This window comes from Indicator indicator, chromosome 1 (genome assembly GCF_027791375.1).
Source record: "Indicator indicator isolate 239-I01 chromosome 1, UM_Iind_1.1, whole genome shotgun sequence".
Taxonomy (NCBI): Eukaryota; Metazoa; Chordata; class Aves; order Piciformes; family Indicatoridae; genus Indicator; species Indicator indicator.
In genome coordinates this window covers 1,536,647-1,551,621 of record NC_072010.1, presented here as the reverse complement: position 1 = coordinate 1,551,621, position 14,975 = coordinate 1,536,647, and the positions used below count along the sequence as shown (strand labels likewise).

Here is a 14,975-nt window from a genome sequence, read left to right as displayed (position 1 = left end):
CATCTGGTCACCAAATCACAGAATTAACCAGGTTGGAAAACAACTTTGAGATCATCAAGTCCAACCTTTCACCCAACACCATCTAATCAACTAAACCATGGCACTGAGTGCCTCAGCCAAGCTTATTTTAAACACTCCCAGGGTCAGTGACTCCACCACCTCCCTGGGCAGCACGTTCCCATGGCCAATCTCTCTTGCTGGGAAGAATTTCTTCCTAACATCCAGCCTAAACTTCCCCTGGCACAGCTTGAGACTGCATCTTGTTCTGTCACTGGTTGCCTGGGAGAAGAGCCCAACCCCCACCTGGCTACAACCTCCTTTCAGGTAGTTGTAGACAGCAATGAGGTCTCCCCTGAGCCTCCTCTTCTTCAAGCTAAGCTCCCACAGCCTCTCCTCAGAGGCTTTGTGCTCCAGACCCCTCTCCAGCTTTGTTGCCCTTCTCTGGATATGTTCCAGCATCTCAACATCTTTCTTAAGTTGAGGGGCCCAGAATTGGAGACAGCACTCAAGGTGTGGCCTAACCACTGCTGAGTACAGTGCTGGTCCATGTTCTCTGGGATAGCAACCAGGAGCAGAGCCTCCAGCCTGGGCTCAGGCTGCAGGTGCAGAGATAGGTAGAAGTTGGACAGGTGATCCTGCTCTGGTAGAGGGGTGGGAAAAGATGATCTCCAGAGGTCCCTTCCAACCTCTACCATTCTGTGATTCTCTGACAGACAAGATCTGCTCCACCACAGAACAATTTTGCCCCTGTATTCAACACTGGTGAGGCCATACCTCAAATAATGGCTTCTTTGTACATGAAGAACAGCAAACTGCTGGAGCACATCCAGAGAAGGGCAACAAAGTTGGTGAAGGGCCTGGAGTAAAAGGCTGTTGAGGAGAAGCTGAGGGAACTGGGGGTGTTTAATCTGGAGAAAAGGAGGCTGAGGGGAGACCTCATTGCTCTCTGCAACTCCCTGAAAGGAGGTTGGAATGAGGTGGGAGTTGGTCTCTTCTCCCTAGTAACAAGTGATAGAACGAGAGGAATGGCTTCAGGTTGCACCAGGGGAGGCTTGGACATCCCTGAAACAGTTGTCAAGCCTTGGAACAGGCTGCCCATGGAAGTGGTGAAGTCACCACCTCTGGAAGTGTTTAAAAGCCATGTAGATGTGGCTTAATGGCCATGGTGGTGTTGGCTTGACAGCTGGACCTGATGATCTTCCAGGTCTTTTCCAACCTTAATGGTTCTCTGATTCTAAGTTGACATCAGCCTTCGCTGGCCTGTATGGGCAAGGACAGGCAGGCTTTCATCTGAATGAAAGGGTGACTGTTGTTACAGCTAATACAGTCTCATTTCAACCTATTTTATCTTGGCATGGGCAGTAGGAAAGGGGAAAAAAGAAAAAAAAAAAAAAAGAAGAAAGAAAGAAAACCTTCCAACAAATTTGCAAAAAACATATGTAAATTCCCCAATCCTAAATGACCTGGCTGGGGATCAGCCCATCACTACCCTAGGAGACTTTCAGGAATGAAACCTCTCCTCAAAGCTTTTGGCTCTAGGCAGCTGGAGAAGGTACTTTGTGGTTTTTCAGGTGCAGTCCCTTCCTCTTGACGTTAAAATGAATGCTTGGCACTTTACAAGACGAGGGACTCGACTCTGGCTTCAACCTGTGCTGTTTCAAGAACACTTTTCCCCTGTGCAGTTAAATTGGCCACAAATTCAGACAGTGCATTCTTTCTGAACCCTGCATTTTATGGTCCTAGTTTAGGGGGCCTCATAAAAGATGTAGTGTGCAAGCCACAGTATCCTACACTCAAAGGGTCATAAGCACTGCACCTACACTGATACCCACACAACTCTTAAAGACACTTCTGCTCCAGAGTGTTTATTGCCAAAACAAATTTCTAGGCCTAATGTTTCTGCTGTTCGACTTCCCATGGAAAAGTTTAATAGTTTCTATTCTAAACTCTATTTTCTCACATGTTTGGTAGAGCCAGAAATTGAATGTCTTGCTTTATTTTACTGCGTCCAGTTCTGGTGCCCCCAGCACAAGGAGGACGTGGAGCTGCTGGAGCAGGTCCAGAGGAGGCCACAAAGATGATCAGAGGAGAACTTCCTCTATAGGAAAAGGTTGGGAGTCTTGGGGTTGTTCAGCCTGGAGAAAAGAAGGCTTCAGGGAGACCTTAGAGCAGCCTTCCAGTACCTGAAGGAGGCTACAAGAAAGGGGAGGGATTTTTGACAAAGGCCTGTAGTCACTGGATGAGGATTGAAGCTGGAAGAGGGGAGATTGAGACTGGAGATTAAGAAATTATTTACAGTGAGGGTGGGGAGACACTGGAAGAGGTTGCCCAGGGAGGTTGTGAATGCCCCCTCCCTGGAAATGTTCAATGCCAGGCTGGATGAGGCACTGAGCAACCTGGACTAGTGGGAGGTGTCCCTGCAAAGGCAGGGGGGTTGGAACTGGATGATCTTTAAGGTCCCTTCTAACCTAAACTATCCTACAAATTTTATGTTTTAAGAGCTGAATTTCAGCTCAGTTTCTTACATGTGGCACTAGTAGAGAAGCAGTCAGCTCCTATTCCCTGCAGCTCTTTGAAAGGTCTCAGTCTGACTGCAGCTAAAACACGTCAAGAAGCATTTTGCTTTTCTTCTCTGCTTCTGTGAACGTTACTTACCCAGAGCATTAGACAAGCAACTGAACCAAAAAGCATCACTCCCAGGAGAGCAGAGCAGGCTGATTGACATCTCTAGCAGGTTACAGAAACCACACAAACGTTGTCTGCCACCATGTGGACACAGCTACTCTGGACACCCAAAAGCAGGGCTAGACCCAAGGTACTTGCTTGGATCTGCATTGCACTGGAGTGAAAGCAAACACCCTTGGGGGAGCTGACAACAGATTGCTGGAGTGATTTCTTCATGTCAAACAGCAAAGTTGGTCTGCTGCTAATGACTGTCAGATGAAGGCAGAACTATTCCTTGGCCAGGGTTGAGTAAATTATGCCAATGTGAAGAGGAGCTTTAGGCTAACACCACTCAATAGCTGTCTGACAAAACAAATCAAGGCTCGATCAAGCTTTGCCTTCTGAGGGACTGAGCACACATTTAGCTAATGGGGAAAACAAAACAAAACAAAAATCTTTAACTCATGCAGGGTAAGAAATAAAAAAGATCTCCCCAAACCTGGTAATGATGCCTGAGGAGATGTGTTCTGACTGCAACCAACTGCAGAGCCTCCCTGACCAACAATCAGTGATGAGCTGGGGTAAGACCAGAAACATTCATAGAATCATAGCATTGTCAGGGTTGGAAGGGACCTCAAGGATCAGCCAGTTCCAATCTCCCTGCCATGGCCAGGGACACCTCACACTACATCAGGTTGCTCACAGCCACATCCAGCCTGGCCTTCAAAACTTCCAGGGATGGAGTTTCCACCACCTCCCTGGGCAACCTCTTCCGGTTTCTCACAACCCTCATGGTGAAGAACTTCTTCCCAACATCTAATCTGAATCTACTCACTTCTAGATTTGCTCCATTCCCCCTAGCCCTATCACTATCACTACCTGACACTCTAAAAAGTCCCTCCCCAACTTTTCTTGTAGCCCTTTTCAGAAACTGGAAGGCCACAAGAAGGTCTCCTCAGAGCCTTCTCCAGACTGAGTAGCCCCAACCCTCAGTCTGTCCTCACAGCAGAGCAGCTCCAGCCCTCTGCTCATTCTCGTGGCCCTTCTCTGGAAACCTTCCAGCACCTCCAGATCTTTCTTGGAATAGAGGCTCCAGAACTGGACACAGTGCTCCTGGTGGGGTCTCACCAGAATGGAGCAGAGGGGAGAATCACCTCCCTCACCTTGCTGGCCACACTTCTCTTGCTGCAGCCCAGGCTCTGGTTGGCTTTCTGGGCTGCAAGTGCACACTGCTGGCTCATATGAAGCTTCTCATTCATCAGCACCCCCAAGACATCAAAGATTTGCTAAGAGGCATCCCTGTCCGCGGCAGGGAGGTTGGAATAGTTCTTTAAGTTCCCTTCCACCCTAAGCCATTCTATGATTCCATGAAAAGTGTGTATCAAGTAATTTGTCCTGTTCTACAAGTCTCCTTTGAAGAGCCAGGAACACAGACAAGGAGAGAACACCACACACATCCACTAAAGCCAGATGGACTAAGGTCCCTGCAGCAAGAAGACTGAAAGGGGACTCCCAGTGATCAGAATTCTGGCCTGTGGTTCTATGGCAAAGCTGGGTTGACACACAGAACAAGAGAACCTGGTCAAGAGACAAATTAACTTCCACCCCTCTTCAGTGGCTGACCAAAACACCACATCATCATTTGATACTCGGAGTTGCAAATAGGTTGATTGTCCTGTGCAAGAAAACAGCTGCACTAAAACTCCTTCTGACCAGGGCCAGAAGAAATTGCATTATAGCTGCAGAGCAAGTTATTTCCACTCCAAGCAATCTGGCAGCTGGGTGAGCAATAATGTCTGTCAAGAGTCATGAAAGAGACAACCTCTTGGAAGCCTAAAGGAGCTGGAAGTCTCATGAGCAAGATTCACAGAATAGTTTGAGTTGGAAAGGACTTCAAAGATCATCTAGTTCCAACCCCTCTGCCACGGGCAGGGACACCTCACACTAGCCCAGGTTGCTCAAGGCCTCATCCTTGAACACTTTCAGGGAGGGGGCATCCAGAACTTCCCTGGGCAACCTGTACCAGGGGTTCACCACCCTCACTGTAAAGAATTTCTCCCTAATATCTACTCTAAGGTTACCTTCATCTGATCTAAGACTAAGCAACAGCCACTCACCAGCCTAGATCTGCTTCCCAGCATTCCCAATGATGGCTTTTGCCTTCAGCCAAGGGCTTAGCCTCAGAAAGCCCCCACCACTCTGCACTGTGCCTCCCAAATTAACCCTATCCTTGCTAAGAGACATGCTCACCACCATGCAACGTGTTCAAGCCTGGCCAGGCAGCTCATCTATAGGTGAGGCTTAAGCTGGTGCTTAAAAAGCCTGCTCAAGAAGGTGGCAGATGGGGTTGAACATCCTCCAGCATCTTGGAATATGAGCGATCAGTGTGCCCAGGTGGCCAAGAAAGCCAAAGGCATCCTGGCTGGGATTAGGAATGCTGTGTCCAGCAGGAGCAGGGAGGGGATTGTCCCCTGGGACTCAGCTCTGGGGAGGCCACACCTGGAGTGTTGTGTCCAATTTTGGGCACCTCAATCCAAGAGAGATGTGGAGGTGCTGGAGCCAGGGCAGAGGAGGGCAAGGAAGCTGGGAAGGGCCTGGAGAATAAATGTGATGGAGAGCACCTGAAGGAGCTGGGGATGGTTAGTTTGGAGAAGAGGAGGCTGAGAGGAGACCTCAGTGCTGTCTACAGCTACCTGAAAGGAGGGTCTATGGTTTAGGGGTGAACCTTGTAGAGTAGGGATCGGGGTTGGACTTGGTGATCCTGAGGGTCTCTTCCAACCTGAATGTTTCTGAGTGTTTCTGTCATATCTGTGATCTTCCCACATCTCCCTGCTGCTAGGCAGATGAGATTTCCTGGAAGCACATCAAGTTCCTCTGGTTCATATCTCTTCAGTGGACAGCAATCACACGTGTGGGTTCGAAATAATGACCAATACAGGAACAAAACCAGGTTGTATCACCTTGTTTAGAACTTCAGGCAAGGTATTCTCCAGCAGTGACACTCTGCATGCCCACTAAGGACTCCCCTCAAGGAGGATGGTCACTAAAATAAGATCATCTCTTCATATGTAACAAAGAATCTTCACTGAAGCCAGGCCCAAGCAATCAAGGCTCAGGGAATGAATGAAAGAGGCAGCAAAACAGCCAGGAAAGTAGCAGTAAAGCTTCTTAGAATCATAGAATCATTTCACTTGGAAAAGAATCACAGATACAGGGTAGTATGGATTGGAAGGGACCTCCAAAGATCATCAAGTTCAACCCTCTTGCAAAGCAGCACCACTTAGGGCAGGTCACACAGGAATGCATCCAGGAGGGTTTTGAAGATTTCTAGAGAAGGAGACTCCACAACCTCTCTGGGAAGCCTGCTCCAGGGCTCCAACACCCTCACAGCAAAGAATGTTTTTCTTCACATTGAGATGGAATTTCCTGTGGTTGAGTTCCTGTCCATTGCCCCTCTTCTATCACTGGGTATCACTGAAAAGTGCCTGGCTTCATCCTCTCAGCCTTCTCTTCTTCAGACTAAACAGCCCCAGGTCATCATAAAAGAGATTCTCCAATCCCTTGTAGCTCTCTGTTGAACTCTCTCAACCTAGGACCCCTTTGGACATTCAACCTTGTCCCAAAATGCCATGTCCACAAGTTTTTTGAACACTACCAGGGATGGAGATTCCACCACCTTCCTGGGCAGCCTGTTCCAACCCCTGACCACTCTTGCAGCAAAGAAATGTTACCCAATCTCCAACCTAACCCTTCCCTGGCACAATTTCAGGCCATTTCCTCTTGTCCTATCACCTGATACTAGAGACGAGAGATCAACCTCACCTCACTACAATCTTCCTTCAGGGAGTTGTAGAAGTCTGATCTTGAATGTCTCCAGGGATGGGGCCTCAATCACACCCCTGGACAACCTCTTCCAGTGCCTCACCACTCTCATTGTGAAGAGCTTCCTCCTGATGTCCAACTTAAATCTACCCTGCTACAGCTTCAAAGCATTGCCCCTCATCCTATCACAGAATCACCACATCATCAGGGTTGGAAGGGACCCCAAGGATCATCCAGTTCCAATCTCCCTGCCACAGGCAGGGACACCTCACACTACATCAGGTTGCCCAGAGGCACATCCAGCCTGCCCTTAAAAACCTCCAGGGATGAGGCTTCCACCACCTCCCTGGGCAATTTGTTCCATCACAAACCCTTCTGAACAGTCCCTCCCCAGCCTTCCCACAGGTCTCCTTCAGATATTGAAATGCAGCTCTAAGGTTTCCCAGAGCCTTCTCTTCTCCAGGCTGAACAGCCCCAACTCTTACTTCATCCTCCTGGCTAAAGGCTCATCTTCCTCAGCCACACTACACACATCCATGACTTAGCAGCTGCAGAGTTTGTGGGGCCAGCTACCTTCTGAATGATCTCCCAATGCCTAATGCCTTTGAGAGCTGAGCAATTCACTCCCAGTTTTAGCAACTGTGTCATGCTTCAGTTTTGACCATGCCCTTGGAATTAGTGTTTGATTTTTTTTTTTGTTGGAGGAGGGGAGGGTGTTGATATTATTAGACATAAGTCAAGCAAAAAAAAAAAAAAAGGATAAAATATCACATTTGCATTGTTTGTTGGGAGTCAAAGAGGTGAAATCTTACCTGGAAATTTACAGTCTTACCTAATAATACCCAACTTAAAAAAAAAAAAAATAACCAAACCCAAGCTGCTTTGTGAACCTGGTGAGGGATTCCATTTTACAGATAGAAAATGTGGGGATTGAAACAATTTGTGCTGAGATCCAGCTGGAAGTTATTAGGAGCTCTCAGAATTAACACACATTGTTTTGACTTCGGAATGTAACAGCAAAGCAAGTCTCTTCCAAATAAATGCTCTACCAAGCTAGGGTTGAGCTGCTTCTAATTCCAGTTGAATTCTCCTGAGTGCAAGATGTGGTTTTCATTGTTATTACCCTGCTGTTTTACCAAACAGCTCCACTTTATCTCTGGAAGAGTTCTGATTTCAGTAATTTTACTTCAGACCAACCCAGCCTTGCTTCTTCCCAGGCTCAACCTTTCTACTTGCTGCCAGAACTCCAGGTAATTGTGAAAGGACAAAAAATAACCCTGACAAAAATCTGTGGAACCAGGAAAGCTCACAGAAATCCTTTCAAGTGTTTAAGCTGATACAAATTCTCCTCAGCTCTTTTGTTTCTCACCCCCAGTGATCAGGATTTGCATGAATGATTTGAGCAAGTGATCGTCAAGGGTTAATGCTGGGCTAGGTACTAAATAACTGCCAGATGCTTTCCAGGAACCCCTCTGCCAGCCTAAGGAAGACAAAGGGAATAAGGGAGAGAGGCTGATGGGTTGGGAAAGAGAAATTAAACTCCTTTAATGAATAATAGTAAAATGAAAGAGATACAAACAGATACAAACCAACATTGACCCTTGGCCGTGATGGCAATGGTGTCACCATCACCACTGATGCTGGGGGGCAGGCACTGGGGAAGTCCCAGACTGGACTCAGCAGCAGATTGGAACCAAATTCAGAACCTGGATTCAGCAACTGGATTCAAAAACTGATTCAGGACTGGGATCAAAGGCAGAAAGAACAGAGTCCTCCTTGGATGTCAGCTGCTGAAGAAGAGGCTTGACCCTCATGATGTCCATGGGATGGAATCCATCTTCCTCACTTCCAGTCTGAATCTCCCCACTACTCCATGACATGGAATCCCTTCTTGGTCAGTTTAGGGTCACCCATCCTGCCTGCTCAATCCCACAGGTGCCACACCTGACTTACTGCACCCCAACTTGGGGGCACACAAGGTTTAGCAGTGCCCTTGGTCTGCACAGGAGCAGGTCTCAGCCAGAGCCTTTCTGCAGCTCAATGCTTGGCAGTAACTCTCACCATCAGCTTCTCAGTGCTAGGAGCAGCCCTTGGCTGGAGAAACCTGCCCTGAGCTTCAAAAAGTGCCCTCCCTGAGCAGAGCCTGAGCTGAGAAGTGAAACCACTGAAGAGAATTGGTTCTGCTCTGGTTTGAAAGAGGGAAGTGATGGAAACCCAAGCTCTTCACTAAACACTCCAGTAGAGACAGAACTGTTCCTCCCAGGCACCTCTGATCTTCCCACATCTCCCAGAGGAACTTAAGCAACCAATCCTCATTGATTCATGACAGAATAATCTGCAGGACTGGTTCTCTGAACTAAAGACAACAACTTTGGGCCTTAAAAGATTTCCCTGATGGGTTGGGATGGTCTGGAGATAAGAAAGAGGCAGCTGGTCATTCTCTAAATGCCAAAATTATTTCTAAACATTCACATGAACCAAGCATGTTGAGGTTGGAAGAGACATTTGAGATCATCAAGTTCAACTTGCTCACCTAGAGCTTGCTAATCCCACCAGTACTGCTAAGCTACTGCCACTAAACCATGTCCCTCAACACCACATCCATGCATCCAGGCATGGGGACTCCACCACCTCCCTGGGCAGCCTGTTTCAAGGAGAGATGGAATCTATCTGGAAGCTTCTCTTGAAACAGCCTTAAGATTCATAAATTTATAGAATGGTTTAGGTTGAAAGGGACTTTAAAGAGATCATCTAGTTCCAACCCCCCTGCCATGGGCAAGGGCACCTTCCAGCAGACCAGGCTGCTCAAGGCCTGACTCAACCTGGCCTTGGATCTTCAATCAACAATTGCAACCTCCAAAGGAACAGATAAAGAATTCAAACAACCTCAGCCCCTGAGAACAGGCTTGTGATGCATGTCTGGATGTTTTCTCCCTGTTCTCCATTCCCCACTGGAACTTCCCCTTGGCAGAACTATACAAAAGCTGCAAAATTTGAACAAGGAAATCAAACCAAAGGTGACTGTGTTGGACTCCTGCAACACCTCCTGATGAAATAAGGACTAGAAGCCCCCTCCCTCCCAATTCTGATTTGCTTTTATTATGTTTTTCTATTCACCAGCATGCAAAATTTCCCAGCATTAACATGTGAACCACTGGTGTTGTACAAACCACTTCAAAGCTTGGCCACCAACTGCTCCAGCTGGTACCAGCACCAGTGAGCCCATGGTAAATTTGGAACCTTTTCTATGTCAATACACAGCTAAAGGCTTCATTTACTTTTATGAGTTTAAACACATGCCAGTGTTTGCAGAAACCAACTGCAAGGAGTTGGGAGGCAGTGTGGGTGAGTGACCATGTGTCCAGCTGCTCATAGTCCTTGAGAATCATAGAATGGCTCAGGTTGAAAGGGATCTCAGAGATCATAGAATCCTAGAATCAGTCAGGGTTGGAAGGGACCACAAGGATCAGCCAGTTCCAACCCCCCTGCCATGGCCAGGGACACCTCACACTACAGCAGGCTGGCCACAGCCTCATCCAGCCTGGCTGCAAACACCTCCAGGGATGGAGCCTCAACCACCTCCCTGCACAACCCATTCCAGGCTCTCACCACTCTCATGGGGAAGAACTTCTTCCTCACTTCCAGTCTGAATCTCCCCACTACTCCAACCACCCCACCATGGACAGGGATGCCTCTCAACTAGGCTTGGTTGCCCAAGGTCTTATCCAGCCTGGCCGTGAATACCCACAGGGAGGAGACATCCACAACCTCCCTGGGCAACCTGTTGCAGAGTCTCAGAACCCTCATAGAGAGAGCTTCTTCCTAAGATCCAGTCTAAACTTACTCTCCCACAGCTTAAAGCCCTTCCCTCTTGTCCTGTCTCTAGATCCCCTCATGAGAAGTCCCTCTCCAGCCTTCCTGAACAAAATCAGAACAAGAGGTTTCAATAGGTCCAACACTGGTAAAAACTCAGAGATGTCAGAGACAAACAGGAAAACAAGTGAAGTGGTGACAATTCCTCCAGGGAAAATACAACAGGCACAAGTGCCAACTAACCCTGATCATGACGACTGGAAACATCAGCCTGGGCTCAGAGGATCACAGAATAGCTTTGGTTGGAAGAGACCTTTGAGATCATCAAGTCCAACCACTAACCCATCTCTAACCACTAAACCATGTCCCTCAACATCTACACAACTTCTAAATCCCTCCAGAGATGGTGACTCCACCACTTCTCTGAGCAGCCTGTTCCAGGGCTTAACAACCCTTTCAGTGAAGACTTTTTTTTCCTAATATCCAAACTAAACCTCCTCTGCTGCAACTTGAGGCTACTTCCTTTTGGTCTTATCACTTACTACTTGAGAGACCAAACCTCACCTTGTTACAACCTCCTTTCGAGGAAGTTGCAAAGAATGAGAAAGGCTCAGCTCAGCCTCCTTCCCTCCAGGCTGAACAACCCCAGTTCCCTCAGCACCCCTGTTCTGCAGACCAGCTTTGTTGCCCTTCTTTGGACAAGCTCCAGCACCTCAAATGTCTATCAATATTCTGAGGGGTAGGTGTCAAGATGAGGGTGCCAGGCTCTTTTTGGTGGTGCCCAGTGCTAGGACAGCACCTTCTTGTAGTGAGGAGCCCAAAACTGAACACAATGTCTGAGATGTGGCCTCACCACTGCTGAGTGCAGTGGGAGAATCACTTCCCTGGTCCTCCTGGCCACACTATTGCTGATCCAGGCCAGGATGCTCTTGGTCTTCTTGGCCACCTGGGCACTCACTGGCTCACCTTCAGCCAGCTGTTAATGAACACCCCCAAGTCCTTTTCCACTGGGCACCTTCCCAGTCACTCTTCCCCAAGCCTGAAGCATTTATGAGTTTGTTGTACCCCAAGTGCAGTACCTGGCACTAGACTCATGGCAGGGGGGTTGGAACTGGATGATCCTTGTGGTCCCTTCCAACGCTGGCTGATTCTATGATTCTATGACCTTGTTTAATCTCATACAACAGGCCTCAGCCCATTGTTCCAGCCTGTCTATAGCCCTCTGCAGAGCCTCCCTACCTTCAAGCAGATCAACAGACTTGCCTAACTGAAGAATGAAAAGTTTCTCCTCTCCATCAAGAAGGAAGCACAGAGCACTTGCATCACCCAGCTGCATGGAAAACTCCAGCAGAGGAACACAAAGCCCATGAAAGGCTGAAAAGCAAAGTGAGCAGCATCAGGACTCCCAAGTCACAGAATGAACTCATGTGTTTACATAAGAGGAGATTAAGGAAAGCATTGATTTGATAGTAATGGAGAGAGAAAGCTCTCAAAGCCTTTGAAGGCAAGGGGCATTTAATCCTTTCTTCTCACTGGTCTTCCCTCTGAAAGTCAAGTGTGAACAGCTGGCTGCCATTATTAATACCAGCAACAAAGAGTCACAGTCTAAGTTATATGAAGGACTTGGTTAAGTGAATTTTCCAAGATTAGCAGGACTTGATTAACTTCATCTTAAGGTATTTTAGCCCTTTAAGTAATTTCAGAGCCATTGGAGGTTATCTTCCAAAATACACTAAGCACGGGCAAGATACCAGAAGTCTGGAAAATGGTAAAGGCAAATCCAAGCTTAAAAAACAAACAACACAGAAAGGCCCAGAAGCTTTAATTCAATTTGGGGTTAGGGAATTGGGGGGAAGGGGAGGAAAGTGGTAGAAGAGAGAACTGGAAAACCAAATCAAACAAGTAGAAACTGAACATAAAAAAAAAAAAAATTGGAATTTTCTGTTTTTCAAGACTGAAACTGTCAGGCAGATCTCATGTCAAGCCTTACACACAGGTTAGAAACTGAAATAGGTTTCTGCTGGAATTTAAACAAATCTCTTGACACCTGGTGGTGTGACATGCTCACAACTATGCCTGGGAAATGGGATATTGATGAAGTATGAATGAATACAGAGCAAGAAAGGACTCTTTGGGTGTAGTTAAATGATGGTTCACTGCTTGTGGGTGGAAGTGCCAGTGAAGTGGGGCTGCACCTGGGTTTAGGCTTTCTCCAAGTCCCATTCAAGATTTTGATCTTGATCAGGAATAGGCTGGGATGCAAACAGCACAAAGCTGAGGTTCACAGGACCACAGGATGTTCGGGGTTGGAAGGGACCTCCAAAGGACATCAAGTCCAACCCCCCTGCCAGAAAAGGGCCAGAAAATCCAGCACAGGAACACAACCAAATGGGTCTGAAAAGTCTCCAGAGAAGGAGACTCCACAACCTCTCTGGGCAGCCTGTTCCAGTGCTCTGTGACCCTCACAGGGAAGAAGTTCCTCCTCATGTTGAGGAGGAACCTCCTGTGCTGTAGTTTCTATCCATTGCCCCTTGTCCTATCACAAGGCGCAACTGAGCAGAGCCTGTCCCCTCCCTCCTGACCCCCAGCCCTCAGCTATTTATAAACATTTATTAAATCCCCTCTCAGTCTTCTCCTCTCCAGACTGAACAGCCTCCAGATGAGCCTTGAAATTCTCCAGAGACTGAGACTCCACAACCTCTCTGGGCAGCCTGCTCTAGGGCTCTGGCCACCCTTAATGGAAAGAAGCTTTTCCTCATGCTGAGGTGGGACTTCCTGGGTTCCAGTTTGTATCCATTACTCCTTGACCTAGCACTGAAAGAGAGCCTGGCCCCTTCTTGACAGCTACCCTTCAGATATTGATAAACATTAATAAGATCCCCTCTCAACCTTCTCTTCTCCAGACTAAACAGCCCCAGGACTCTCAGCCTTTCCTTATAGGATAGATGTTCAAGTCCCTTCATCATCCTCATAGCCTCCATTGGACACTCTCCAGTATATCTCTGTCCCTCCTGAACTGGGCAGTCCAGAACTGGACTCAATACTCCCAATGTGGTTTCACCAGGGCAGAGCAGAGGGGAATGAAACCTCTCTTGACCTGCTGGCCACACTCTTCTTAATGCCCCCTAGGGTATCAGTGGCCTTCTTGGCCATGAGGGTACGTGTTCTGTGCCATGGATAACTTATTGTTCACCAGACCTCAAAGGTGCTGCTTCTCCATGGAACTGCTTTCCAGCAGGCCAGCCTCTGATCTGTACAAAGCATAAAACATTTACATTTCCACAGTTTTTTTATGTGAAATGGAAAATGAATTCTTAGCTGGTGATCCCTTCTCCTAAGCACCAGGGAAGAAAATCTCAAGCAGAGAGCTGTAAGTGAAGACAATGATTTGAAGAACACCTCCACTGCTGTTTGCCATGGAGAGCAGCATGACCAGATGCACATTCATGTCACACAGACACTAAGCAGATAGTAAATAGCAATAAAACTTCAGTGTACCAACCTGTGCTATATTTTTGTTGAGAAGATAGACTCCATATTCAAACTGGAGCTTCTCCCCTCCTTTTGGATATAAAGGAAATCTGATGGGCAAGAAAAAAAAAGGAAAAAACAAATTAAGATGAAGTTATTCACAGAATCACAGAACATTAGGGATGAGAAGGAAGCTTAAAGATCAAGTCCAACCCCCCTGCCAAAACAGGATCACCAAGAGTAGGTCACACAGGAACACATCTGGAGACTTTCAAAACCTGCCTAGAGAAGGAGACTCCACAGCCTCTCTGGGCAGCCTGCTCCAGAGCTCCAGCACCCTCACATCAAAGAAGTTTCTCCTTATATTCAGATGGAACCTCCTGGTTTCCAGATTATATCTGTTGTTCCTTGCCCTGTCCCTGAGCACCACCCAAAAGAGCCTGGAACCTTCATCCTGACATCCACCCCTGGGACATAGATCAGATCCCCTCTCAGCCTTCTCTTCTCCACACTAAACAGCCCCGGGCCTCTCAGCCTCTCTTCCCAGGGGAGATGCTCAAGTCCCCTAAGCATCCTCCTGCCTCTCCCTTGGACTCTCTCCAGCAGCTCTCTGTCTCTCTTCAACTGGGGAGCCCCAAGCTGGACACAGGATTGCAGCTGTGCTCTCAGCAGGGCAGAGCAGAGAGGGAGCAGAACCTCCCTAGCCCTGCTGCCCACACTTTCCTTGATGCACCCCAGTATCCCATTGGTTCTCTTGGGAACAAGGGCACATTGCTGTCCCATGCAGAGCTTGCTGCCCACCAGGACTCCAAGGTCTTTCTCCATGGAGCTGCTTTCCAGCAGGTCAACCCCTAGTCTGTACTAGTGCCTGGTGTTATTCCTCCCCAGATGCAGGACTCTACCCCTGTCCTTATTGAACTTCACTCAGATCCTTAAGTAAACTTTAAAAGAGCCCCAGCGTCCTCTAAGAAGGTCAAGATTTAGAAAGCTGGCCTGAGTGACTTCTCCCTTGACCCCTCTGCACAGGGTGCATTCAGGAACCCTTTGCAGCTCCAGCCAATCAACCTTTAAAAGATGCTTTATGACTCTCCCAGTGCTGCAGCAGTCCTCTCCAGTGAAGCACATTGTAACAGGCACTCAGCACACCACCAGATCTGAGGTTTGTGTTGTAGGATCATGGAACTCTTTAGGCTGCAAAAGACCTC

The 14,975-nt window shown here is 47.8% G+C and overlaps 1 protein-coding gene across 1 annotated transcript in view; it reads right to left on the bottom strand.

Moving 5' to 3' along the window:
- Positions 1-14,975, bottom strand: part of UVRAG (UV radiation resistance associated) — a 161,870-nt gene that overhangs the window by 44,003 nt on the left and 102,892 nt on the right. The window contains exon 13 of the mRNA XM_054383915.1: positions 13,802-13,880. Within this exon, the coding sequence (XP_054239890.1) occupies positions 13,802-13,880 (79 nt within the window). The remainder of the gene's footprint in view (positions 1-13,801; positions 13,881-14,975) is intronic.